Raw genomic sequence first — 26,010 nt, forward strand, 5'->3', positions numbered from 1 at the left:
GTTGTTGGCTGCCTCTGTGGGGGACGGTGGAGGGGGGCCGACGGGGGGGCCGGACAAGGCTCACCGGGTGGGCTGGCCCAGGCCACTTCCTCTCTTTGTTGTCCCTGTGCTTTCTTTTCCTTCTGAGACTTAACTCGAAGACGACGTCACCCTCACCAGCAGTTTGTGGAGTCACTTGCTGCGGCTGAGCCTGCCCCACTGCTGAGATGATCCTGACACTGCTGCTTGGCCTGGGGGGGGCCCTGGGCTGGGGGCTGCTGGGGGCCTCAGCCCAGGCCCCAGGTAGTGGGTTCTCGGATCCACACAGTCCAAGGCCACCTGGGGTCTGGAGGGCAGAGGCTGAGGACACCGGCAGGGACCCCAGCAGACGGTAAGGAGGACCTCGACCTTGGGGGAGGTCATGTACAGGATCTGAGTCCCAGCTCAGCCAGAACAGGGTTTCTTGGGACTTCACTTACCCATCTGTGAAATGACCTAATATTATCTACCTGCAGGGCCAGCTGGGAGGCTGAATGAGGTGCTAGGTGCCAGGCTCCCTTCAAGAGGCCACCCCCAGGCAGCCCGGACTGGGCGCCACAGGAAGTGCCCTGCCTGGCCCATGGCAGGGAATGGACCTAGAGGTCAGGCAGGAGCATTTCTTGCCACCAACCACTTAGCATGGGGTGATGAGGGACAATAGTTCCAGAAATTTCCAGCTGGCCTGGCAGTGGCTCCTGTTCTTTGAAGTAAGTAAACTCTGACAGTTGAGCCTAGGTGAGGCTGGCCTAGCATAAGTCATAGAAGACAGACGCTCCTGGGGACTGGATTTTTATCTAAGTGCCCTGGGGGACTGGTGTGGGTCCTCACGCTGGCCCTGAGGGACAGGCAGTGAGCAGACAGGGTGCTCTGCTCTATTTCCAGAACAAGGAGGAAGCATGGCATCCAGGGAGCTCCGCTTCAGTGCCCCTCTGGAAATGGGTAGGATGGTCTTGGGACTGAACCAGGATACCATTTTCCAGTCTTGTATTTGTCCAGGCCCGGGGCCCCCTGCTGATAAGTGCTGCGCCTGTGGGTTCCTCCTCCAGGGCCTCCACTGTCAGAGCAGCACGTCCTTTACGGGGTCCATCTCAGGCTTGTCACCTTGCCAAGTGTTATCTCAGCGAGTGCTCCCAACAGCCCGTGTTGCCGAGGAGCCCGAGGCTCAGAGAGACTAAGCAGCTGCCCCAAGATCACACAGCTAAGGAAATCTAGAACCAGGATCTAAGTCTGACTTCAGAGCTCATGCTCTGGTCCCTGAGCACTCAGAAGCAGCGCTGACCCCCAGATGTGCCTAGTATGCTTGCTGCACCCCTGCCCCCCCCAGATACACACACACACACACACACACACACACACACACACAAACCAGGCTTGGTGAGGGTGTTTATATGGATTTGGAGAGTGAGAGGGGGTCAGCTTACACCCACCCAGAGTCTTCCATTAGGCTCGCTGAGATTCACCGTCACGTTGGCTTACAGAGTGAATTCTCCTGGGACAGTTCTAGTCAGCTCTGACGCTTCAAGGTGAATGTGTTTTTGGACACTTTCCCGAAAGCAGATTTGCCCACGGAGAGGAAAGAATAAGCAAGTGCTCGCCGACTCTCAGGGAGGGAGGGGCTGGCCAAGTGGGGAGGAGGGGTCCCATCTCTGCCCCGCCACTGGGCCAGGTCGGCGCTGGGTGGTGCGGGTGATTCTTGGTGGGGGACTCCAGCCACCCAACTCTGATTTCAGGTCCAAGAACCAAGCCTCCCTTCCCCAAAGCCACTAGCTCCATGCCCCTTTCTTTGGGCTGCCTGCTTCCTTTTGATAAAAGAGAGGCTCAGGGTTCCAGGTGGATCAGAAGAAGGTAGGAGACATTCCTCTTTCTCCACACCCCCTTGGCTGTGGGGAGGGACTCGTGCGCTGCCCCGTGGAGCTCACTCAGCCACCCCCTCGGCGGTCCCAGTGTGCGCGGAGCATGTGCGAATGTACGTAGAAGGGCGCCCCAGCCCAGGAATGCCCAGCTCCCAGGGGAATCCAGGGGGTCCCAGCAGGCCTGCTGGGTCTCCTTCCCACACCCCAGAAGCTGTGGCCCCCACAGGCCCCACTCAGGTTGTCAAGGCCTCCGGAGGGGCTGGTGTGAAAGGAAGGAAGTGCTGCTCGGCTTCCTCGGGCTGATTGCTTCCCGTGCTCTGTAAAGGGGGAGGCGGAAATGCTGCTCCAGCCTCCCTCCTGCAACAGGGGGAAGGGGAGGTGGGGCCCGCAGCATCAGGGACAAGCCTGGTGGGCCCTCAGCCCCTGGCCGCCGGAACCAGGCCTCCCAGCCAGCCTTTGCCCCCCACACCTGTCTCTGGTAGGCCCTGGTAGGCCCTGGACATGGGCCCAGATTAGACTATTTATAAGGAGAAGTTCGAACAGAACAATTTGGTGCCAGATGCTTGGTCCCGGGGTGGAGGCAGGGCAGGGCTGAGTGCTTTCCACGGCTCTGGGACCCCAGCAACATGTGTGTTTGGACTCCGTGGGAGGAGGCTCTTTTGATGCTCCCTGGTTTTGGTGGGATGGGATTGAGCCCCCGATTAGGATGTGGGCTCCTCAGAGCCAGGCGCCCCCTGCAGGACAGAGCCTGCGTGGAGGACCAAGCTGAGCCCTGGGCAAGGTGCCCCATCTCCACGTTGAGGTTACAGCGCTGCTCTCTCTGCTGTCTCCATGCTGTGAGGCTCAAGGGAGGGGGACGTCACCCAGCTTCTAAGTGACAGGTCAGAGCATCCACTGGGCTGCAAATCGCAGGTGCCCGCTGCCCCGTCTCCCCCGAGATGGGTGGTAGTGTAGGAGGCAGCTCCCAGCCGCCCAGCTGGCCCTGCCCGCCAGCATCAGCTCCCGTTGGCCCACGCGCAAGCAGCGTCTGTGGTTTGTTGCAGCTGAGCGCTCGTGGCCAGAGGAGTCACGCAGACGGCTGGAGGTCACACAGGAGCAGAGTGGAGCCCAGGCCACGGGTCATGGCCATGGCTGCACCTCCTGCACCTGTTCCTGCTGTCAGAAGCACAGGGCCCTGGGCACACTCAGGGAACCCCCACTCTGGACATTGAGTCGGCCTCAGGGTCCTCTGCCAAGGCCCCTTTCCAGCTCAAAGACAAAGCCCTGCAAAATTCTCCCCAGGAGTAGTCATATTCAAGGCCGCATTCAAGGTCCCAGAAAGCAAGGATGCTGAGAATACATCCTCCTTCCCCAAAAAGGCTTAAGGGGCAGCCAGAGGTGGGCTTCATTGGCATTTAAGTGTCCCAGTGTACGGTGGCAGCAGCACATCCATAATGCGGGAGGCTCTGGCTCTCAGCCCTTTCCCTGCTAGAGGCTGGCTCCGCCTCCCCCGTAGCCCCTCCCTCCATCCCCAGGGAGGGGCCGGAAGTGGGAATCTTCTCCACATTTCCAGGACTGGGGAGGGGGGAAGGGCCTTGCTCAAGGTCACCCTGAATCCAGGGGGACGGGAGGGGGGAGGCCCAGGCTTCCGAGCTCCCATTAAAAGCTCCAAAGGGGCCAGCAGACACTCTCCTGACTGGGGCAAAGCCTCAGGTGGGGGTCGTGTCAGAGGCCCAGGGCAGCCCAAATCCAGCTGGAGGATCCCCGCACTCATTTCTAGGCTGGCCCCAGGAGATGAGGGTGCAAAGAGGGCTCCGTGAGAACAATGGGCGCTTCTGCGAGCCGGGCTGGGGGCTCAGGCTCAGAGGGCCAGCCCACGGCTGCCAGGAGCTGGAGGAAACCAAAGCAAAGGTCAAGAATGTTCCCAGGGCTTCTGGGCCAGCGGCCTGTACTATGCCAAGGGGATAGGGCTGCCAAGGGAGGGGGAGCATAGGCAGGGAGAATAGTTAGAGCCCGAGCTTTGGGCAGATCAGGAGAGAAAGTTCCTGGGCAGGAAGGGTGGGCAGCACTGCTTCCCGTTCCAGGAGCTCGAGGTGGAAAGTCCCAGTCACTGCCTGGCAGGCTGGACCAGACCCAGCTCGCCTGGGCACAGGCCTTCTGGACCCTCCACAGCAGTTCAGAGGGTGAGCAACGAACAAAACTTTGTTTTGAGTGGGTATTTCCCAACCTCGGCACTACTGGCATTTGAAACTGGCTAATTCTTGGCCGTGGGGGGTGCCGGGCTGTGCTGTGTGCATTCCGAGGTGTTCAGTGGGCACACTTGGTGTTTGCCCACTAGATGCCAGTCTCACGGCCACCCTCCCAGTGGAAGGAAGTCCCTTAACCCCCCACCCCCACCCCCTGAGAACCACTGGTTTAGAGAAACACTTTTCCTCAGGCCTGAGCCCATATTCCAGCATTTCCATGCGGCCCAGGTGGGGGTGGGGTGGAGGCTGGAGTTTCTGGTCCTGGAACAGCCTGTGCAGCTGACTGTCTCACCTGTGATCCCCAAACTCTGGGTCCAGACCTTTTGCAGTTGCTCTTTCCGTGTTGAGTGAACATTCTTTGCCTAAAATCAGGGCCAGCTCCATGGGCATGTGACCGGTCACACAGGGCGTGCCCACAGAAGGGTCTCTCACTTGGTTTAATCTCTGTTGTTGTCCCGCATTTTCTTTGTGCACTGGACACTACAAATTATGTAGTCCGTCTCATGTAAAATATTTACTCTCTCTCCCTTTATGGGAAAGCTGTGCCGACCCTCTGGTTTAGAGTCAAACCTGCAAAGTTGGTTGAGACAGTCAGAAGCCCCTGCCCCACCGGTCCCCAAAGGCAATGATTTTTAACTGTTTAGGGGAATCCCTTGGCATTTACCTCTGTGTCTCTAACTAACATGTTTATATTGCTAGTTCTTGGGAAGTAGCATTATCTGTGATTCAGCTCTCATTCCCACTCCACACCCCAAGCCCAACATGCGTGCATAGGCGTGCAAGAAGGCATGCACGTGCACGCGTGTGCACACACGCGCACTGCCTATCCATCATCCGCCCATATTGTCGTTTTGAGTATTTACGTTTATCCAACTATGTATGTTACTCAGAGTGGAGACTTGAAAAAAACCTATGAATCCTCCCCCATCCCCTGCACACTTCATATTTTTGGTCTTCCTTGGAATAAACAACTGTATTCATTTTTTTGTTTCTTTGGCTTTGTTCCCTGTCTTTATTCTGCTCTCTTCACTTTGATTGATAGTTCAGCTGGGTATAGGATTCTAAATTGGAAATATTTTCCTCTGTACTTTTTAAAAGATTTTATTTATTTATTTATTTATTTATTTATTTATTTGAGAGAGAGAGCAAGTGCGAGCAGGGGGAGGGGCAGAGCAGGAGGGAGAGGGACAAGCAGACTCTGAGCGGAGAATGAAGCCCGATGTGGGGCTTGATCTCATAACCCTGAGATCATGACCTGAGCCTAAACCAAGAGTCAGACATTTAACTGACTGAGCCACCCAGGTGCCCCCATTCCATATTTTGAAGGCAGTTCTCCACTGTGTTCGAGTTTCTAGTGTTGCTGTTGAGGGGTTCAAGGCCATTCTAAGTGCTGATGTGTGTATGTGTGTGTGTGTGTTGATTTTTCTCTCTAGAAAGTATAGAATTATCTTCATTTCCAGAGTTCTAAAATTTCATGATGACACTGAGTTTGTGGGCCCTTTGAATCTGAAGGTTCAAGCCCTTCACTTCTGTAATATTTGCTTGATTTTTTTTTTCCATCAATGATTTCCTCCCTCTGTTCTCTTTCTCGAATCCCATTGTTCGGATGTCGGATTTCCAGGATCTATTTTTCTGATCTTTCCTCTCCTGTTTTCTCTTTCTCTCTTTGCTCTTCTTTTAGGAAAATTTCTTTAACTTTACCCTCTAACATTTCTATTAAGTCTCTTTTGCATTTCTACTGTTATATTTTTAATTCCTGAGGGTTCTTTCGTTCTCTGTTCTCCCATTTTTAAAATAGCTTCCTGTTCTTTCTTGGATGCAGTAACTTCTCTTATAGATCTGGGGCTATTAATACAAATTTGAGGGACTTCTCTGCACAGTGTTGGTTTCGTCCAAGCTGATGTTTTTCCCAATTGCTTGTTTTTGACCTCGCTCTTTTGTAGTAGAGACTTTTCTCGGGGGTCATCTTGGACGTCCGCCTGCTTGAGAGTAGACAGACTAAGAAGCTGATGGGAAGCTGGGTGTGCGGACGGGGCTTTCTGACCTCTTTTGTCATAATATGTTCTGCTGGGCTATTTCACTGGGGGAGGCCCTGATGTCATTGTTTTTTAGATCTTTCCTCTTGAGTGGGGTCATTTTCCTGACAAGCTTTTTCAGTCTGTTGCCAAGAGGGTAAAAGCTGGCTGCCAGGCTTTTGGGAGACAAGTGAGAAATTAGGCTTGTTGAGGAGGGAGGTGTCTCAGCTTTCAAAACAGATATGGTCACTCAATTCCCCTCAATCCTTCCCCCTGCCCTACCCCCATCTCTGTGTGCCTGGTAGCCCCAGGACAGAGGCCAGCTCCAGAGAATAAGACCCCAGCCCAATAGCCACTCCATCTCCAAGGCCCTGAGTGCTGCCTCCTAATATCTGACAAGGGTGGCCATTTCTCTCCATATCCACTGCCATCACCCATGGCCCCTGCCAGTATCTTCCACCTGGATCCCTGACACAGCCACCTACCTCTGCCTTGCCTCTTCTTGTCCTTTCTGTACCCAGCACGGTGGCCCTGTCATGTCACTTCCCCGCTCAGAGCCCCCACAACTTTCTGTGCTTTCAGGACATGGTCCGGCTCCTCCTCTGGCACTCAGGCCCCCCCAGCCTGGCTTTTCCTTACCTCTGCAGCCCCTCCCCTGCATTTCAGCGGGCCGTACACCTCTGCCACAGCTCCTGGTGCCAGATTAGCACCTCCTTCTGAAAGTCTCCCCAGGTCCTGGCACCGTCCACGCCCTCTGAGATTGCCTGCTTTTCCCGGGGACCCTGGAGGGAAGACCTGTTCCGCCATATTGGCACTGAGTGCCGCTGGGCTTTAGCCCAGCCCCCAATGCCCAAGAGGTGCTGAGCCGAACTGAGCCATGCAGGTCATTGCCACTTGCAACTCCGGAGAGCTCCGTTCTGGGAGCTGATTAGCAGGTGAAGGACCCTCTGACCTATTCTACTGAGCCCATCAAGCTTGCCACCAGATCAGTGCGCTGGGGCGGTGCCAGCCATGAGCACCCCTGCTCCTGGGATTTGCAACCACACACACTGGTAAAGGGAGAGGCTGCCTCTCAGGTGTTCAGGATGCTGAATGTGACCCCCAAACCATCCTGTAGGACCTTTCCCAGAGAAGGGACTGCTCAGCTCAGCTGCCTTTTCCCACAACCATTTGAAAGCCCATTTCCATAATGGCCATAATGGGGAGCAGCCAGGGAGCAGGTGCCCTCCCTGCAGCCTGGTCTGTGGTGAGGAACGATGTGAGTGGTGACGGGGCAGGGCCGCGGTGTTCGTTGAGCGCTTGTCAGGAGCCAGGCCCTTGGTACTCACCCGCACACTTGGAGGAGGGTATTATAATCTCCATCTGAGAAATGGGGAAGGGGGAGCTCCCTAAGTGCCTCACTCAAGGTCACACAGCCCGAGGATGAAGGATTCGAACCCAGGACCCTCCAGCCCCAGCAGCATTTCTCCCTGACACCAAGAGAAACAGTGGGAGCCCTTCCTGGCTCCGTGGGTAATTTTGCTGTGTGATTTTGGGGGCGCTCTTCAGACTCTCTGTGCTGACCCCAGTTCGAGGGGCTTCCTGGAAGGCAGTGGAGCAGGTGCCCTTGCAGGTGGGTTTCGTGGAGCTTTTGTCCTGGAGCTGAGGGCTGAATAGTGCAGAGTGCTCCCCTCTAGGACTAACGGATTCTAGAATCCCGGGCACTGGGTGGGGCAGGGAGGCAGGGGGAGGGGGGCACTGGCACCACTGTTGACCTCTAGGAAGGGTCATGTGGGACCTGGGCGTGGCTCAGCAGCCCTCTCCTCTGGCTTGTTTTTCCAGTAACTGGTGCCCGTACCAGAAGTCCAGGCTGGTCACCTTTGTAGCTGCTTGCAAAACAGAGAAATTCCTCGTCCACTCGCAGCAGCCATGTCCACAGGGGACTCCAGACTGCCAGAAAGTCAAAGTCATGTGAGTGGGGGCAGGATGGGGCAAGGCGGGCCGTCCATCCGAGGCCTATGCTGACTCATCCTGGAGTCACTAAGCTGGCCCCCTCTTTCCCCAGGTATCGCATGGCACAGAAGCCGGTGTACCAGGTCAAGCAGAAGGTGCTGGCCTCCGTGGCCTGGAGGTGCTGCCCAGGCTTTGTGGGCCCTGACTGCCAGCACCACGGTAGGGCTCCCCCTGTGGCTCCCTCCCCTCCAACCTCTGACCCTAGAGGTCAGGCAGTTCCTCTGACCTGTGGGGTCACCATTGTTGCCTCCTCTCTGCAGATCCCACGGCAATCCCTGAGCATGAAGATCTAGGTGATGGCCTCCAGGAGCCTTGGGATGGGCCAGTCGGCTTTGAACCTGGTATGATTCTTCCCTAGAAGGTGCAGGAAGGGCAGGCAGGCAGAAAGAACCCACGTGCCAGGCCTTTCTCTTCTCATAGGGCAGTGCCATTTCAGGAAAACTCTGTGCCCAGAATCAGCAGGGGCCCTTCTGTGGCTCTGTGTCTGCCTCCCCCCACACCAAGGAGGCCAGAGTCACAGGGCCCTCCATTACTACCTGCTGGCGAAGCACACACACCCTTTTCCTTGACTCCATTTTCTGGGAAGGAAAGCTTCATCTGGCACCTTTCCTGCCCCTTGAATGGTACAGGATTCCATGGCCTAGAAGAAGCTCTCCTATATGCATCATACTATCCTTGGTCTAGAGTCAGCACAGAACCACTAAGAGGCACCATTTGTGAGGCCTTTCAAGGCTGGGCCATGTTTGGGATGACGAATGAGTTTCATCATGCGGTGAACTCCTACCTTTAGACAAGGACTGCCTCAAATGATGTGGAGAGGCCATGTCCACACAGCCGAGGAGGCAAGTGTGCTGTGATTGATTAGTCATGTCTGCTGTGGGTGCCGGGATGAGGGTGGGGGCTCAGGTGCCATGCATTTCCCCTTCTGGAGCTGAAGGCTGCTAAGCTCCTGCTCAGAGGACATCAGCACACACCTCCCTGATATTTCCACCTGAACTTGGAAATTAACTTCTCTGTACCCGATCCACCCAGGCCTTGGGAGTTAGACCTCGACACTTATCTCTCATGTGTCTTCAGGCCACCCAGCTGCAGAGCTCAGCAACGTCATGCAGCAGCAGGAACGCCTGCTGGGAGATCTCCAGAATGACATTCACCAGGTGGCAGATGGCCTCCCGGGGCTCTGGACGGCCCTGGCAAGCAACCTCACAGCTGCCACCATTGAGGCAAATCAGACAGAGCCTGGTGAGTGGCAGGCTCCAGGGGCTGAGAAGAGCCTGCTCATACCCGAGGGGACGAGAGGAAGGCCCAAATCTCAGAGGACTCCCCCCCCCCCCCGCTCAGTCCTTGCCCAGGGAGGGGGGTCTGCTCCTGCAGGGCTTGGGTAAAAGCGTGTCTCTGTTGCAGGGGTGCCTGGCAGATCCTTGGAGCAAGTGCTACTGCCCCACATGGATGCCTTCCTGCAGGTGCATTTCAGCCCCATTTGGAGGACCCTCAACCAAAGCCTGCACAGCCTCTCCCAAGCCATGAGAAACCTGTCTCTCGATGTGGAGGCCAACCAACAGGCCATCAAGGGGGTCCAGGAGGGCACGGTGGCCAAGGCTGACTTCCAGGAGCTTGGGGCCAAATTTGAGAGCAAGGTGCAGGAGAACGCCCAGAGAGTGGGGCAGCTGCGGCAGGACGTGGAGGAACGCATGCACGCCCAGCACCTCTCCCTGCAGCAGTCCCTCGCTCAGGTCGAGGTGGACGTGGACGCCAAGCTGAAGAGGTTCCTTAAGGCCCAGGAGCCTGTGGGGGCCAACGGCAGCCTGGTCCCAGCAGCGGCAGGGGCAGGCGCCAGGCCAGAGCCGGAGAGCCTGCAGGCCAGGCTGGGCCAGCTGCAGAGGAACCTGTCGGCGCTGCACACGGCCGCGGGCCGCAGGGAAGCCGAGTTGCAGAGCACCCTGGCGGACATGAGGGCCACGCTGGCGCAGCACGTGGATGAGATCAAGGAGCTGTATTCGGAGTCCGATGAGACCTTCGATCAGATCAGCAAGGTGGAGCGGCAGCTGGAGGAGCTGCAGGTGAACCACACGGCGCTGCGCGAGCTGCGGGTGATCCTGATGGAGAAGTCGCTGATCATGGAGGAGAACAAGGAGGAGATGGAGCGGCAGCTGCTGGAGCTCAACCTCACCCTCCAGCAGCTGCAGGGCGGCCACGCCGACCTCATCAAGTACGTCAAGGACTGCAACTGCCAGAAGCTCTACTTCGACCTGGACGTCATCCGCGAGGGGCAGAGGGACGCCACGCGGGCCCTGGAGGAGGCGCAGGTGAGCCTGGACGAGCGGCACCAGCGCGACGGCTCGTCCCTGCAGGCCCTGAGCGGCACGGTGGCGGCGCTGTCGCGGGCGGTGGACGCGCAGCGGGCGGAGGGCGAGCGGGCGCTGGCGGACGAGGCGAGCGCGCTGCGGGCGGCGCACGGGGACATGCGGGCAGAGGTGGGCCAGCTGCACAGCTACTTCACGGCCCTGCTGGACGACGCGCTGCGCCACGAGGCCGTGCTGGCCGCCCTTTTCGGGGAGGAGGTGATGGAGCGGATGACGGAGGAGGCGCCCGACCCGCTGCCGCTGCGCTACGAGCAGATCCACGCCGGCCTGCGGGACGCCGCCAGCGGGCTGCAGGAGCAGGCGCTCGCCTGGGACGCGCTGGCCGCGCGGCTGGCGACCCTGGAGCAGGTGGCCGAGGCCGGCGGGCCCTCCCCGGCCGCGCTGGCGCGGGAGCTGGAGCGCCTGGACGCCGACCTCCGGCGGGCGGGCCGGTGCTGCGAGGCTGCGGGGGCCTCGTCCCTCAACGGCTCCCTCGGGGGGCTGCACGAGGCGCTGGCCGCCACCGAGCGCGACTTGGAGCGGCACCAGCGCCTCTTCCACAGCCTCTTCGGGAACTTCCAAGGGCTTGTGGCGGCCAACGTCAGCCTGGACCTGGGGAAGCTGCAGGCCATGCTGAGCAGGAAAGGGAAGAAGCAGAAAGGGCTGGAAGCTCCCCGGAGGAGGGACAGGAAGCAAGCGGAGACTTGGGCGGATGAGCCTGGCAAAGGGCCGGTGCTTTGGGAGGCAGGTGAGTTCCTGAGCCCAGGGGGACGCTGGGGGAGGCTGGGAGGACAGGGCTGTCTGCTAGCAGCTCTTCGGCCTCCGAGGAGGGGAGGTGAAAGAGAACGGGGTGACCAAGGGTCAGGACTACTCAGGGCCAGTTTTGCACCGATCTGCCTTTCATGCAGGGCCAGGGGCCTCTATGGTACCTGAAGTAGAAGCAGGTAGAACTCACAAGAACCAAGTGTCAGTGAGCGGGCAGAGGCCTGCCATGGGAATGTTTGAGGCTCCCAGATACCCCGCTGGCTGGCTGCCACTCGGCCTGTAGAGCGGAAGGGGGCAGGCCTCCCTTTTCTGCGTGCCACAGTCCCTTCATCTCAGCTCTTCCTGTCCACCCTGCCTCACCCCATGCGTCTTTAATCAGCTCCCCCGTATACAACTATGGGAACAGGGGCTGGTGTCACCTGCCCTGGGCAGTACCCCGCAAGACGGGAATCCAGGGAGGGCACTGGGCCCTGAAAGGAGCTCATTGTGCTAACGTAGTTGGCCCATCTCGCTGCTCCGCGCAGGTCCCTTGCAGTGCCTTTCTTGGGCTTGGCCATGTTGAGTCGTCCTAACAGCACCACAGCTCATCGTCACTGCCGTCCTACCTGCGGCTCAGTCAGGGGACGTGTCCCGTTCATACTGCTAGTAAGTGGCACAGAGAGCCCTGGACCCTGTCCAGCTGTCTCTAGGGTGCTGGCTCTTCTCTGAGAAAGGCCCTTGACGCCTGGTCCCTGCGGGGCCCCAGGGCCTGGGCAGCTGGCTCTGAGGCTGACGTGATGTGCAGCCAGCCTTCCGGGCCCCTCCCTGAGTGTGGCCCTGGGAAAGGGACCACTGGACTCCGTGCCCCAGGTGATCCTCCGCTGCCAGAGAGGCTGGCGTCGGGGCTATGGCCACCTGCTCATCCAGACACAGCACTGGGTACGAGGCCGCTATCCGGGCTGTCTATACCCTGGTGTAGCCTGGCATGTGGGAAGTCTGAGGTCTGACCCAGGATCCCAGCCCAAGCTCTCCCTGTTCCTCCAGCTCTCCCTCCTGGCCCTGGAGGCCTGTGTGCCTGGGGGCGGTAGACAGAGCACAGTCTCAAGCACCACTTACTCGTCTCGGTTTCTTCCTCTGTAAAATGGGCGAATCACTACCTACATTGAAGGGTTGTTATGAAGACTAACAGATCCATGTACTAAGTACCTGACGTAAGGTATAACATTTAGTAGAAACCAGTCAACGTTTTCCCGTTTCCCCAGCATTTTCAGGGCCGAGGCTCTGTCTGCCTATACTAAGTCTTCCATCTTTTTTCCTCTTGCGAGTGGTGCAAGGCCTCAAGTGCCTGATGGTTTAGGTGTCTGAGTTTACCATTGCAATATTTTATTATTTCAAAAACATTTCTTCCTTAAAAATAAAAATTCTCCCTTATTTGTCTTGTAGAAAGGCCATAGGTCTTGAATTTGTGCCTGCAGGGAAGCCCACCCTCAGTTTACCTGCCAGCAAATCAGTGAAGCACAAACCTCGAGCCTTCTGAGGGGCAGGTCGGGCCCAGGGGCCGGGAGGGTCGCCTGGAAAGCGGGACTCTCAGGGGCAGGCTGACTGGCTCGCGGCAACGGGTGCAGAGAGGGCCAAGTACCAGCAGAGGGCGCGCTGGGCGGCCATCCCTTCGGCTGGGCGAGTGCCCCACCTCCTGGCTGCTGGGGGAACTGCAGAGCCAGCCGCGGGTCTTGGACGTGACACACTACAAAATGGGAAAGTTATTCTGACCTCTCCAGTTCTCAGAAAATTTTCCAAAACTAAAGAAGAGCAAAATTTTGACATTCACAAGACTATTGCTGGACCGGGAGCCCAAGAGCTGGGGCAGTAGATGGGATTAAGTCACTAACCACAATGCCAATTGTCCCTCCTTTAGGGCCTTGCTTGGTTTTATCCCCTAAGAAACGAGGAGTTTGGTCTCAATGAAGAGACACACAGAGAGCGATACAGAGAGACACACAGAGAGTTGAGGGAGCACATGGGGAACATGACCTCATCTGTGCCAAGTTCAGTGCCATGGCCAGAACGCCCCATGGGACTCACCCTTTCCACTTCCTGGCTCTGTCCCCACCCCGCCTGAGAGTCTTGGCCAGGCAGTCGGGTTGGCTCTTTCCTCACTGTACACTCGCCCTCTTCACGGGGAGGCTCCCCGTGGCTCCATGCCTGTGTGTGGGCCTGGCGGGCCTCCCACCTGTGTTCTCTTCGTCTCGCTTGTCTTCCTGTGGCTGGCTAAAATGCGTCTTTACCTAGAAAGAGCACCAGAAATCAGGAGATCCAAGGACAGCTCCCAGTGTGGTAATTTATTGTCTGTCATCTGGAGCCAGCTTTCCCTTTCTGGGCCTGTTTCCCCATCTGTAACCCCAGGGCTCTGTGCCACAGTTTGAAAACACTAAGATGACCAGCTTGAAGAGTCTTCTTGTCCGGTCCCACCTGCTCTCCTCTCTCTAAGGTCCTGTGCCAGACGTCCAGCAGGAAGGATCCTTTGGTGTTCTTTCATTCTCTCCTCTGTTAGCATTATTACCTGGAAGATAGGTAGTATTTTCTCTCTTGCCCTTGGGTATCTCAAGATCCCCAGTAGGTGGCAGTAGTGTGCAAGTCAGAGATGCAGGTTCCTGCCCTATCTTGCCATCCGCAAGCCACGCAGCTTTGGACGACCAGTCAAGCACTCAAGGCTCAAGGTGTCCTCAGAGGAGGGGTACTTACCTCTCAGGATGCTGGGAGGAAAAGGGAACAATGAGAAAGTGCTTTTTAAAAATGTACACTCGAAGAGACAACGGACTTGTATTTTCCTTCCTCTCAGTTAGTGACCTAGTGAGTATTGGCCAGTGGCTCCCACTCTCTGAGCTGCTATTGGGAACACCTAGGTTATCTGGAAATAGTGACCTATTCCTACTTTAATAAGGTGAGAAAGGCAGGTCTCAGGGTTTCGTTTCCCATCTGAGGGAGTGAGAGATGGTCACTGAGCACTTTCCTCCTCTATTCCAGGCTCCCCTGTGGCCTTCTATGCTGGCTTTCCAGAAGGCACGGCTGCGCTACAGGCGGTGAAGTTCAACGCTACTTACATCAACATTGGCAGCAGCTACTTCCCTGAACACGGCTACTTCCGAGCCCCTGAGCGCGGGGTCTATCTGTTTGCAGTGAGCGTTGAATTTGGCCCAGGGCCAGGCTCTGGGCAGCTGGTGTTGGGAGGTCACCATCAGACCCCCGTCAGTTCCACCGAGGAGCGGAGGGGTGGAAGCACGGCCACGACCTTCACGATGGCCGAGCTGCAGAAAGGCGAGAGAGTGTGGTTCGAGTTAACCCAGGGCTCGGTCATAAAGAGAAACCCGCCAGGCACCACATTCGGGGGATTCCTGATATTCAAGACCTGAACGCCGGGCACAGCCCTTGACCAGACGTCGTGGACTCGCCCAGCGTTCCTTGGCCTGGAGCTCCGGCCAGGGTTGGTCTGGAGACCCATCCCGCTGGTCTAGTTCTTCCCGAAAACTGCAGAGACGATGCGGTATATGTGGCCTCCTCTAGACGCACTGGGTTTGGCTCTTTCTTAATGGCGAGAAGAACTGGAATGCTTCTCTCTGGGCAGAACCCGGCCCGGGGAGGTGTGAACCCGAGCTTGGCATGCCTCCTGAGGCAGCACGGCGTGTGGGCCCAGCCCTCGGCCGCACCCTGGGTCCCACAGCTTCTTTGGTGTGTCGCTCCTCCTGTGGTTGGAAACTTTAAACCATTCTCCCACTTCCTTTCCCTAATCTTATGCTAGAAAATCGTTCCTCTGCAGAAGGAAGGTGTTTAAAATGGAGGTGACATTTTGGATATTGTTGGAAACCAGTCTGTACCCACTACAGGGCCGTCGGAGAAAACTGAACCGTTTGACTTCTGTTAGAAACGGACAACGGCCTCGTCGAGTTAACCGAAGGAAACAGTATTATATTTCCCTCAGGTTGGGTCCTTCCCTGAATTTATCTGTAACCTTAATTTCACTTCTTTATCTCCTCGCCTCCACAAGATGAAGGCCGACACGCCAAACATGAACTCAAATGTGTACAGCCTTCGCCTTTTTTTACTTCCTCCACTCGCCGATGACCGTCCTCATTCTTATTAGCATCGCGAACCAGGAAGGAGGCTGAGGGAGGAAGTGAAGGACGATTGTCAAACTCTCCCTCGAGAACGATCAGCTCTGGAATAAAAGCAATGCCCTTCAACTCTCTGCCTGGTTTATTTGTGGAGAGCCAAAGGATTCGCTGAAGGAGGTAGAAATAGGGGACAAAACGCAACTATTTGGGATAAATGTGACTGCCCTGATTCCAGGCTGTACTTGACTTCACAGTTCCAGTAAGTTCTACATGGCACACGCAGAGCCTCCCCAGCAGGCAGTGGCGTGAATACTGGATTAGACAGGAACACTTGGAGTTGCAACAGTTCCCACAATATCAACATAGGATTTTTAAAACATTACAGACCCTAGAGCAAACAGGCTGGAGAAAGCAGCCGTCTAGTTGTGAGGAAACGTGTGTGTTTTGGTCATTAGGTATCCGATGTGTTGAACATACTCTTCTGCATAACTAAATTGGACTGGACTGGGTGGTGAAAAAGGACAGGAGTTGGTTGTCAGAGTTAACAAGGGTCTCAGCCCTTCTCTTTGTTTCCTAAGGGTCATTAATCCAAACCGTTGTCCCTCAGAATTTATTCACCAAGCTTCGTGTGCTCCATATGCTAAAACATTAGCGTTAAAAGGAAGAGTGTGCCGGGCCGCTCTGCCACTGACAGTAAATCACGGCCCCCTGAACTTTTTCCGCCTGTAGAACGAGGTGGTTAGTCTAATAGCTTTCAGTAAGTATCTTGGTGTTTTATTATTTTGACCACAGATTTGACTCTGGCCTTCCTGCCCTTCCCTCTGGCCAGGGCCTCTTGCCCAGCGTGGCTCTCAGTTGCCAAGACTAATGCCAACCCAAGGCATGATGTACTGGGGCCATTCCCGACCAAAGGTTGGAAAGCCGGTAGCCCGTGGCCCTTGCCGTGTCTTCCTTCTGCCCCATCTCGCTCTTATTGGTCAAGCTGTACTAACGACTAAGTGGAGATATTAGGACAGTGTGGTCTTACCAACTAAGATTTCCATTTGGAATGCATTGCACATTTAAGCAGAGCGAATTGATCTCCATAAGGGGCACATGCCCTCTGCCGGTGCCCTTAACAGGATTATAAATGCAAGTGCTAACTGGTAAACTCCGCCAGCAGCGTGGATGAGTCGCTCCAGAAGTTTCTGGGATGAGAACTAGAGACAATGGTTCTTTTAAATACGATGCTTTCCATGCAACAAAACCAATTTCATAAAACCTTAATATCCAGTTTAAGTGCAAATTTCCTGCTTAAACACTTCTATAATGAAGACACCCGTTTAACAATTCTAAAGTTCACTCGACAGGTTTCTTATCTCCACTAAGGCATCTAGTATCTCTGGGTGCAGACTCTTTGCCAGTGCCCCCCAAACAGACCCCGTTACCCAGACTAATGTTAAGACACCCTTCACTTGTGGCACCCAGAACAAGGCAATGGACTGAGCACAGAGTGGTACCATACTTCCCAAATCGGAGGGAAACACGGATTCAAAAATAATACTGAAAAACAAGAAAGGGTGCCATAAGCTGATCAGAAAATTTTCACAATTTCTGAAAAATGGGAAGTAGAAGGATCAAGTATAAAATGAAATAGCAAAAGGAAACCATAACCCAAAACATCTGAGACTGTTGGAGATGGGAGCGATTTCAGGGGAACCCCAAACTCAAACTCAGCCCCTAACAGGCTTGAGGGGATGCGTGGAGGAGGAGCAGCCGAGGGGCAGCCGCGGTGGGTCCCAGCCGTCGCCTGCCCGTGCTAAGCGGCCAGCAGCGGTGGCCTCTGCCCGGAGCCCGGCAGCGCGGGTCTGTCCTGGGCCCCCAGCGGCGGGGCGGTTACGGACTCTCGAGGCAGGAAGCTCCCAGGCGACGTGGATAACCCAAGGCCCGCGGCAGTCAACCCAGAGATGTGTCCCCACGCAGCACAACATGTCAAAGTAACACCTGACCTCTGCTTTTCTTTCAGAAACAACTTGTGTTTTAGGAACACCGCGGAGAGGATATATATGGTCTGTAAAGACTGTTTCCGAAAGCTCTCCCTTCCTGTCATGCTCCACCACTCCGCTGGTATCCCGTGACATTTGTCTCAAAAACACCCGCACCTCCAGCCCCGCTCTAGCCCGCTCAGCGTTCCTCCCCCCTCCTCTGAAGAAAGCTCCCCCAGAGCCGGCCAAGCAATGACAAAACTCACTGCGGTGGGGAGCGGGGTCAATACGCGGAGGGGAAAAGCCTGAATCCTAGGCAAGCAGAACGGAGCACTTAATTTTTGCTCTAACAAACCGCTGTTGCCCCATAAAAACAGGCAGCCAAGGAACACAGAACTGAGGGGAGCAGGGGTTCACCAAACACAGAGATGAGCGACCATGCCAAAGCGCCCGACCTTTGTGGAAAACCAGGGTCAGGAAGAAGAGGATCCCAAACTCAAAAAACTGAAGATTTTGGACTACACAAGTCTCTAGAAACAATACAGGAAACTGGAAATCTTATTTGCCACTCAGATCTTGGTCTCTAAATACCATCCTCCCTGAGGGAATCAGACAGCCTTGGAGAAATGGCGGGCTCCATGGCTGGGGCAGGGAAACTACCAGATGACTTTGGAACATCTTCTAAGTGCCAAAATTAAGAAGTGCTCAAGAAAAGATGAGCACGTGGACAAAGGACTCAAGAGCCAACGTGAAGAACTTCCGGTGGCCGAGTCTGGATCAATCGGAACATCGAAACAAATGATGACCCAATAGACTCTAACTCACTGACTAGAGGAAGAATCCATGTGTTCCTACTGGTAATAAGAAATAAACAGAAGACAGACCTCTCCCTTACAGAACGCCAGTTAATAAATGTAGGTGTAATCACGCAAGTAGAAAACCACTACTTTGTAACCACTGATTCACATTAGAATTGCCAATGGCTAGAACAGAGTCTCAAATTATCGCCATAACATAGTAATTACAAAGGGAAAACCACCACTTTCCACTAAGGAAACTAGGTTTCACCTCGAACAGGGGATTGACAGTGACATCATTAATAATGGGACACATGCCATGGCCTCCCAATGGGATACCCCGAGAAGGACACAACTGTGTCCACAGAAACTCTGGCCTTTTGCTCTAGAAAATGTATCACAAAAGACAGAAACTGGAGAACTGTCTCGGATTAAAGAATGAGACATGACAACTGAATGCAACGCAAGATCCCCCAACAGACCCTGGGCCCGGGAAATGCGCTCACGGACTGTGTGAGAACCGACGAGGGTCCGCAGATTTTGGTATTGCTGATGATTGTTACGGTATCAATGTCAACTTTCCTGAATTTGAAAAGCATACAAAACCGGTTTTGTAATAGGAATATCCCTGAAATACTTAAAAGAGACACGAGCTCTGTAATCCAAGTGGTTCAGAGAAGGTTATGTGTGTGCTCAAACATGCCAACATCAAGCCTTTACGATTCTTGTGCACACACACAGACCAACAAGGCAGCTGTGGCAAAATGTAATAGTTGATGAATCTGGGTGAAGTGTTAATGCCATTCTTGTACTCTTCACTTTTCTAGAATTTTGAAATTATTTCCAAATAATAAATAAAGTTTGGTTGAGATAAAAAAAAAACAGTAGATGGGCTGAAAAGCAAACGGTAAGATGGATCATACAACAGACACGTTAAGAAATATGGAAGAAACAGGGGACCTAATATTTGTCTAATGGGAGTTCTAGGAAGAGTAAAGTAAAAGAAAGGAAGGGAGGAAATAAAGAAATAGTGGAAGCTCCCACGTCCAAGGAAAGTTTAAAAGCACCCAATCAGTATTAACATGAAGAATGTATCTAGACATGGCAAGTTTAAACTTCAAAACAGCGGAGAGAAAATTCCATTTTGTTTTTCGGATTTATTTGAGAGAGCGAGCGCCCTCGCACGAGCGCGCACAAGTGGGGAGGGGGCGGGGGCAGAGGGACAGAGTCCGAAGCAGACTGTGGGGAGCACAGAGCCCGACGTGGGGCTCGATCTCACAACCTGAGCTGAAACCAAGAGTCAGATGCTCAACCGACCGTGCCATCCAGGGGCCCCGAAAATTCTGTTTCTTGAATGAAAAAATACGTTATATCATAAAGGACTGAATTAGACACGTCAGACTTCTTACCGGCAACAGGGACGCTGCAAGTATCTTCGGTTAGAGTCGATCTCCAGCTAGTGCCAGCTAGGAACGAAGACAGAATCAAATACTTAGTTTTGATTTTTAAATGTTTGACTGAAATGCCTTCCGTTGCAGCTTTGTTTGCCACAGCCTTTCAATTCTTTCTTTTCATCATCTTCCAACGTTTTCGTGGATTTGAGTCCCGCGGCAGAGCGACAGAGACCAGGGCAGCAGGTGCGCTTCACCAGCCTCAGTCATCAGCCAGATCTCAGCTTCGCTTTACACATGGCTCCCCTCTCAACAACAAAGGCCCTAGTTCTTCCTTCCTCTAGCCTGAAAATATTTCCAACCTGAGCATTTTATACCAACTCCTGACTTTCAAATAATGGTAACATTTCCGGTTCCCTGCATAAAATTTAGGATGTTACGAGAAGTGAGATGGAGGGAGGAAGCAGCACCGGGCATCTAGAATCACCTTGAACTTCGTTCTGAGCATACGTGGGACACTCGGAGTAAAAGCACAATTGGACAAAGGCCAAGAAGATACAGTTCAGAGGAGTAACAGGTAGGCCACAGGTATTCCGTCTAAAAACGAGAATCACAATCTCCGCTTCCAAGGGCAGTTGCGGATGGACCTCTCAGCCCCAGCCTCTGCTTCTAGCGGACATTAAGTTGCGTGTGTACCTTTGCACTTGAACTAAGTCTCCTCCTCCTCACTTCCAGCGTTAGGGTGACTCGCCTATTTCTGCTTTTACCGCCAGCTCGCAGTCTTTAACTCCCCGTGCCCAGTAGGGTGCCACTGCCACTAGCTGGCCTCTTTCTACACGACCGACTGGCCACCTTCAGTGTGCCGTGTCCGCTTCGTCAGGGCTGTGCTGCTCCGAGGGCCGAAGCAAGGCTTTCCAGGAGAATGCATCTAACTTTCATGCCAGAAATGGTCCGTGCCCCAGCAGCGGGGAGATAGTTCTCCAAGTGAATGAAGACTTAATGACTGAATTAGCAGCTGCCTGAAATTACCTACAAGATTCGATGATTCTGGAAGAACAGTGTCCTCATTTCTTCACGTCTTCCCTACTAGTACTACTACTACTAGGAAAGAAACCTTGGAAATTGTCACCATCCCAACTAATTGGTGAGAGTAACAGATTATGGTGGGAAGGAAAAATGAATATATCGATCCAGGTTTGGGGTCAACCTTTTAGACAGAAGGAAAGCTAGCAAGTATTTGACAGGCCCAGGAGATCCCTGCTTCTTCACCAAGCTGCATGTTTACATTCTTTACATGCTGCTGGTTCAAGAAACCATCTGACACGGACTAGACAGGGGTTCCCGTGAAGAACCATAACAAGCTATCCCAAAACATGCATATTTGGGGGGAGACCTCAGCTAGTCCCAAATCTTTTATGAGATTTAGCTGGTCCAGCTGCCTGAGGCATCACAAGGTTCACTGACTGACTGACTGACGAACAACCGGAAACAGCTCCAATCGGGGGTGAGACTAAGGGCAGGAGGGGAGAGGACACTGTTGCAGAACAGAGGGAAAGCTGCCTTCCCGCCCTGAAGTTGCAGCTTCTCACAAAGCGGGATAAATGGATTCCATGACTGTAAGTAATAGAAACCAGTTACAGGATGAGAAACCAGGTGCTGTGCTAGCAGAGAGAAGGAAGTTGGAAGCAATGCCCTGCCCACGTCATGCGGCCACACTTACCCAGAACCTTAGACTGGTTTTCATCTTAAAAAATCCTTTAAGGGGCGCCTGGGTGGCACAGCGGTTAAGCGTCTGCCTTCGGCTCAGGGCGTGATCCCGGGGTTATGGGATCGAGCCCCACATCAGGCTCCTCCGCTATGAGCCTGCTTCTTCCTCTCCCACTCCCCCTGCTTGTGTTCCCTCTCTCGCTGGCTGTCTCTATCTCTGTCAAATAAATAAATAAAATCTTAAAAAAAAAAATCCTTTAAAAGTTCATAGCCACTAGTCCCACTTTTATGAATGTAATCTAAGAGAATGAATTTATGATTTAAAAGATTTATGTACAAGGATGTTCAATATATTCGTTGTATTTTTTAAAACAATGGAAATAACCCAAATATTTAACAGGGAATTACAAAAATAAATTATTTCATCTACTTGGTAGGATATTATGTAGTTAATTTTTTAAAGTTACATTTTCAGTGGATATTAATGAATACTATGATATCAATCATTTTGTAAAAAAAAATGCAGCAGAAACAAAAGATTGAAAAGCAACATTCACGTGTAAATAGGGGTACACATGTGGCAATAGAATTGTGATTTTATTTGCTGCTTTATTCTTTCCTATGTTTTCCAAAATTTCTGCAATGAATACATATTTTTAGAATTAGAACTTTTTTTTTTTTTTAAGGGAAATAACCCTTCACTGTAATAGGTTTTTAACTGCTCTACCTACACAAAGGAAAGACTGTGGGTCACTAACCTGCCATGCGTTCTGCACCACATCTCTGGCAGCCGAAGTGCACATCTCAGGGACGCGTGTGTGTACTAACTTATCTGTTATAAAATCTCACCAGACAGGTGACTTTTGATACACAATACAGTCCGAGTATCACAAAACACATCACTAAAGTATACTAAAATAAGGTTATTTACTTAAAAATGATACATTGGATGTAATCTATATATAGAACAAAGCAATTAATGGTAAACTTAATAAGGCACCTTTTAAACCAGATGCTGTACAAAATACATTTAGTGTGTTACATATCAAAGATGAATCTATATTTTTGGTGTTTTACAATTGCATAATAAAACTGTTTGTTTTTAACCCTTCTTTCAATGTCTATGTACAACTTCCCTAATTAAGCTATAATGATATTTTCATTTTATACAATATATACTACATTTTAGTTTTTAAATGGGCAAGGACAACGGTCACTAAAAGGGCTTAAATAATTCCACTGAAAGCATAGTACAGAGCACAAGCTAAAATTACAATAATATATTTAATCCTTTGCAAAAGCAGTATTCACATACTTTCCTTATGGGGTGATCATTACATGTGGCTTTGTGTGCTGCTGCCCGAGATTTAATTCGGTTTTTATGAACATGTCAGTTCTCTATGGTTTTCACTGTGACTCTCATAATAGCACTGAGGCAAGATGATGAACTGCTACCCGACTTTAACACCTGACCCAAGCAAATAATAACTACTACCCTTCAAACAGTACAAGAGCTGCAACAATCCTTTTTAAAAAATCAATTAGTATTACTGTTGAGACTATTTTCAATATTTGCAACATTTCCAAACAACGTGTATGAAAAGAAACACAAGTGATTTAATTTATAAAATCTTGCCTGGAATAAATTATTATCAAATTTGATCTTGGGCCAGTTTAAGAGATACAGGATTCTTTAGAAGTTGTATTACATTTTTGTTCTAAACAGAAGAAAAGCATATGAACGAAAAAGGTACTGAGTATTTTAGAGTGAATAAATTAAAAATCCATTCCCATTTCCCATTCTAGGAAAACATAGTTTTCAAAAACTATAGGCCACTTTCTAAGTTTAGGGACACTTCTAGACATTGGAAATGCAACATAAAACATTGACTGAAAGATCTTTAGTGAAAACATTTCCAGAGAAATCAGATTCAAATTTTGTACTTCAGAAACTTGTTCAAAAGAAAGCACACCGAAAGCTCAGAATGGACGCACTGAGGCAGGTCCTGCTGTGCCTTTAATTCTGGAGGTACCGACCAGTATAAAGGGAATTCAGTAAAAGGAGTTTTCTTTGAGGGCTAACTTCTGCTGTATTCAGGCAGCTTTTGGTTTTTGCTTGTTTTTATGTTTTACTTATTTAAAAGGATGACAGACAGAAGCCACACGCTTTTAAAATACTTAAATTGTAAGTGGGACCAAACAATGGCTTCTAGGCTTTTACAAATTATGAACTATATGGTACTACGTAATACTTCCTCTTAGTCTTTAAATATTTCACTTACTAGATGAACTTAGAAATTTAACAGCGAGAGTAAGGAGAGGAGAAAATAAATTTCATGGATATTTTTTGGACTTTAGGATTTCAAATATGGCATCATTTGCTTTTTAAAGAACATGCTACCTTAGAAAATATTTTTATTGAACAAACTGCTAAAGTTAATTCTTGATACCACTCTTAATAGATCGATTTATTTAAAAAAATCAATATAGTGGTCTTGTCCTTACATACTATCTGTAACTGTCGGCTTCCACACACTATTTCAACATTTCTAAGAATAGAGTTTGCCTTTCTTTACATATGTTCTGTTATTAAGATGACAAATAATGTTCAGGATTTATAGTTTAGCCAATAAAAAATAAAGCAAGATTAACCTTAGATTAAGATCAGAGCTCAGAAGTGTTCTTAAATCACAAGGCAACATGGATTAGAATCTCTCTATAGTGGAGGACATTCTGAAAGAACACGTTATGGGGTACTATCAATATGTACATTTACTTATTTTCAAGAACACTTCGAACTTTAATTATGCTAGATGAAAATTACTAAACTTAGTCAAACTATTAAAGATTTCAAATTTGTGAAGTTTGATGAATTTGTGAAACGTAAGAGTTTCATCCTTAAATGACAGTCAGATTTTTGGTAATGGATGGATACATGCTCTGATTTCTCCCCATTAAAGATTTTTAACTATGTTGTGATATAATCACATTTATTTTATGTTACATTCAAAGAAAACTATTTCACTTTATGCACCCATGAGTTGTTTGCTCAGGATAAGACAATATTTAAAAGGCATTGGAGAAGTGTAAGTTTAAGTAAATCAGAATTATTCCTTGGGATAACAAGGCATCCATAAAATATGTAGCATTTTATTGAATAACAGCCATATGGCACAGATACAGGTAATGAGTAGATACTGAGCTGTTTTGCCTGACTCTTCATTGTCTTCACCAGTTATAGAACAGAAATCATAAAACCAAAAATCTCAAATGATTTAAATGCCCCAAACAGCTGTTGATAAGCTTATATCGGCTCTGAAATAGAAACTTCTAATTGGAGAATCCTTTCATAAAGAAAAATTGAGATGACAGCATCTTAATGAAAGTATATGCCTGAATAACAAAGTCCTAGATTTGATATACTTCTTTGAATGCATTAACTCTGACAATTTATAAGTAGTTCTACTTTTATAATATTTTTCTCTGATGATCTTTTAATCGTCTTCCCTTAAGAATGGGATATGAGGTACACACGAGAGCTGGTTTCCACAGTATGAATGTATGTACATATATAAAATATGGTTGTAAAGGAGGTGTTTTGCAAATAAAGCATATTACACACAAAATATAAATAACTTCCCTTTTAAAAGTTACTGAGAATAAAGAATATAGAACATGATTATAGGCACTTACATTGCTATCAAATGCAGTAATTAGTAATTCACTTCGATAGAAAGTGTTTTCTTTAGAAGGTTCATGGCATTGGAAGTTCCAACTTTGGATAACATGCTTTTCATGACAAAATTAAGAATTACCAAAAAGAAAGAAAGAGAAGGAAGGTAAGGAAGGGAGGGAAGAGTGAAGGGGGGGGAGGGGGAGGGGAGATATAGGGGAGGGAGAGAGGAAGGAAGAAAAAGATGGTGATGAAAGGAAAACAGTCCAAATTTACAGACACTTTAAACTTCTTTTGGCCTTTATATCAACTTCTATGTTAAAAAATAAAGTTGGCAGAGAAGCTAGCTCACTTGCAAGGTAAATAAATGGCTTTTATGTGACTGGAGAATCTTGGTCAGATAATGCATTTTTAAAGCACAAAACCAATAGCCACCAACATCTTCCTGTGCATTCATAAATTATTTTCTTCGAATTCAAATGGCAGCAGAGGAATCCCGGTGTGTGCGTGTGTGTACACACACGTATCAATATCAAGGCATGACAGACTACCATAAACTAAGTCGTATACCGAACAGGCCATAATCCATATGCTGTTTACAAAGGTGGAATACACACAGATGAATTCTCCTCAGGTAGAAGGCAAAGTGTGATTTCTCCATCTCTGCCGAATTCATTTATCTTCTTAAGGCTTTCACAGAAAGCACCATTTTATGAACAGGGAATTCAGTACCCAGAGTTTGGAGACTTATTAATCAGGATTGAAGTCTTGATGAAGTTCATAAAAACCCAATAAAAAAAAAGGCATCAAAAACCACATTTCAAATAAAGCTGTCCATATATAAAGAACGAAGTATTTAGAAGTTCCCAGCTTGTTATTCTACAGAGTACTGAAAGGTTTAATATTAGCAGCCTGTGAAGGTGTAGTGAGGGAAGAGTCTGAGAACCAAGTTAGCAACCTTATTCTACTCTAATCCCACCCGTTCCTTGGGTGAAAACAGCTCTTGCAGTCTAGAATTTCTCCTCAGGACTGTTTCACTGTCAAATCTTTACATCCTGGGATTCAACCATCTTGGCAAGTGTCTTCTTGATTCTCAGAGCTGTAAGTCTGGAGGCTGGATTGTGGGCCCAGCATTCTGACATGAGCTTCAGAACTGCTCGTAGACACTGCAAAGTAAAGA

The 26,010-nt window shown here is 50.7% G+C and overlaps 2 protein-coding genes across 8 annotated transcripts in view; one reads left to right on the forward strand and one right to left on the reverse strand.

The window, feature by feature from the left end:
• Positions 1–115: 115 nt before the first annotated feature.
• MMRN2 (multimerin 2) lies at positions 116–22,263 on the forward strand. Of its 4 annotated transcripts, XM_057308741.1 has the most exons (9): positions 116–370; positions 901–957; positions 3,935–4,033; positions 7,933–8,061; positions 8,156–8,262; positions 8,364–8,444; positions 9,181–9,345; positions 9,508–11,193; positions 14,214–22,263. In XM_057308741.1, exons 1-9 carry the CDS (start codon positions 207–209, stop codon positions 14,597–14,599), a joined length of 2,874 nt encoding a protein of 957 aa, XP_057164724.1. In that variant the 5' UTR covers positions 116–206; the 3' UTR covers positions 14,600–22,263. The 4 variants fall into 4 exon arrangements, with proteins under 4 accessions (XP_057164724.1, XP_026360393.2, XP_026360391.2 ...); XM_026504608.4 differs by lacking the exon at positions 3,935–4,033; XM_026504606.4 differs by lacking the exon at positions 901–957.
• Positions 22,068–26,010, reverse strand: part of BMPR1A (bone morphogenetic protein receptor type 1A) — a 133,156-nt gene continuing 129,213 nt past the window's right edge. For all 4 annotated transcript variants that reach the window (XM_026504603.4, XM_057308742.1, XM_026504604.4 and 1 more), the window contains one exon: positions 22,068–25,996. In XM_026504603.4, coding sequence (XP_026360388.1) covers positions 25,871–25,996 — 126 coding nt within the window. In that variant the 3' untranslated portion in view covers positions 22,068–25,870. The remainder of the gene's footprint in view (positions 25,997–26,010) is intronic.

This window comes from Ursus arctos, unplaced genomic scaffold (genome assembly GCF_023065955.2).
Source record: "Ursus arctos isolate Adak ecotype North America unplaced genomic scaffold, UrsArc2.0 scaffold_7, whole genome shotgun sequence".
Classification (NCBI taxonomy): Eukaryota; Metazoa; Chordata; class Mammalia; order Carnivora; family Ursidae; genus Ursus; species Ursus arctos.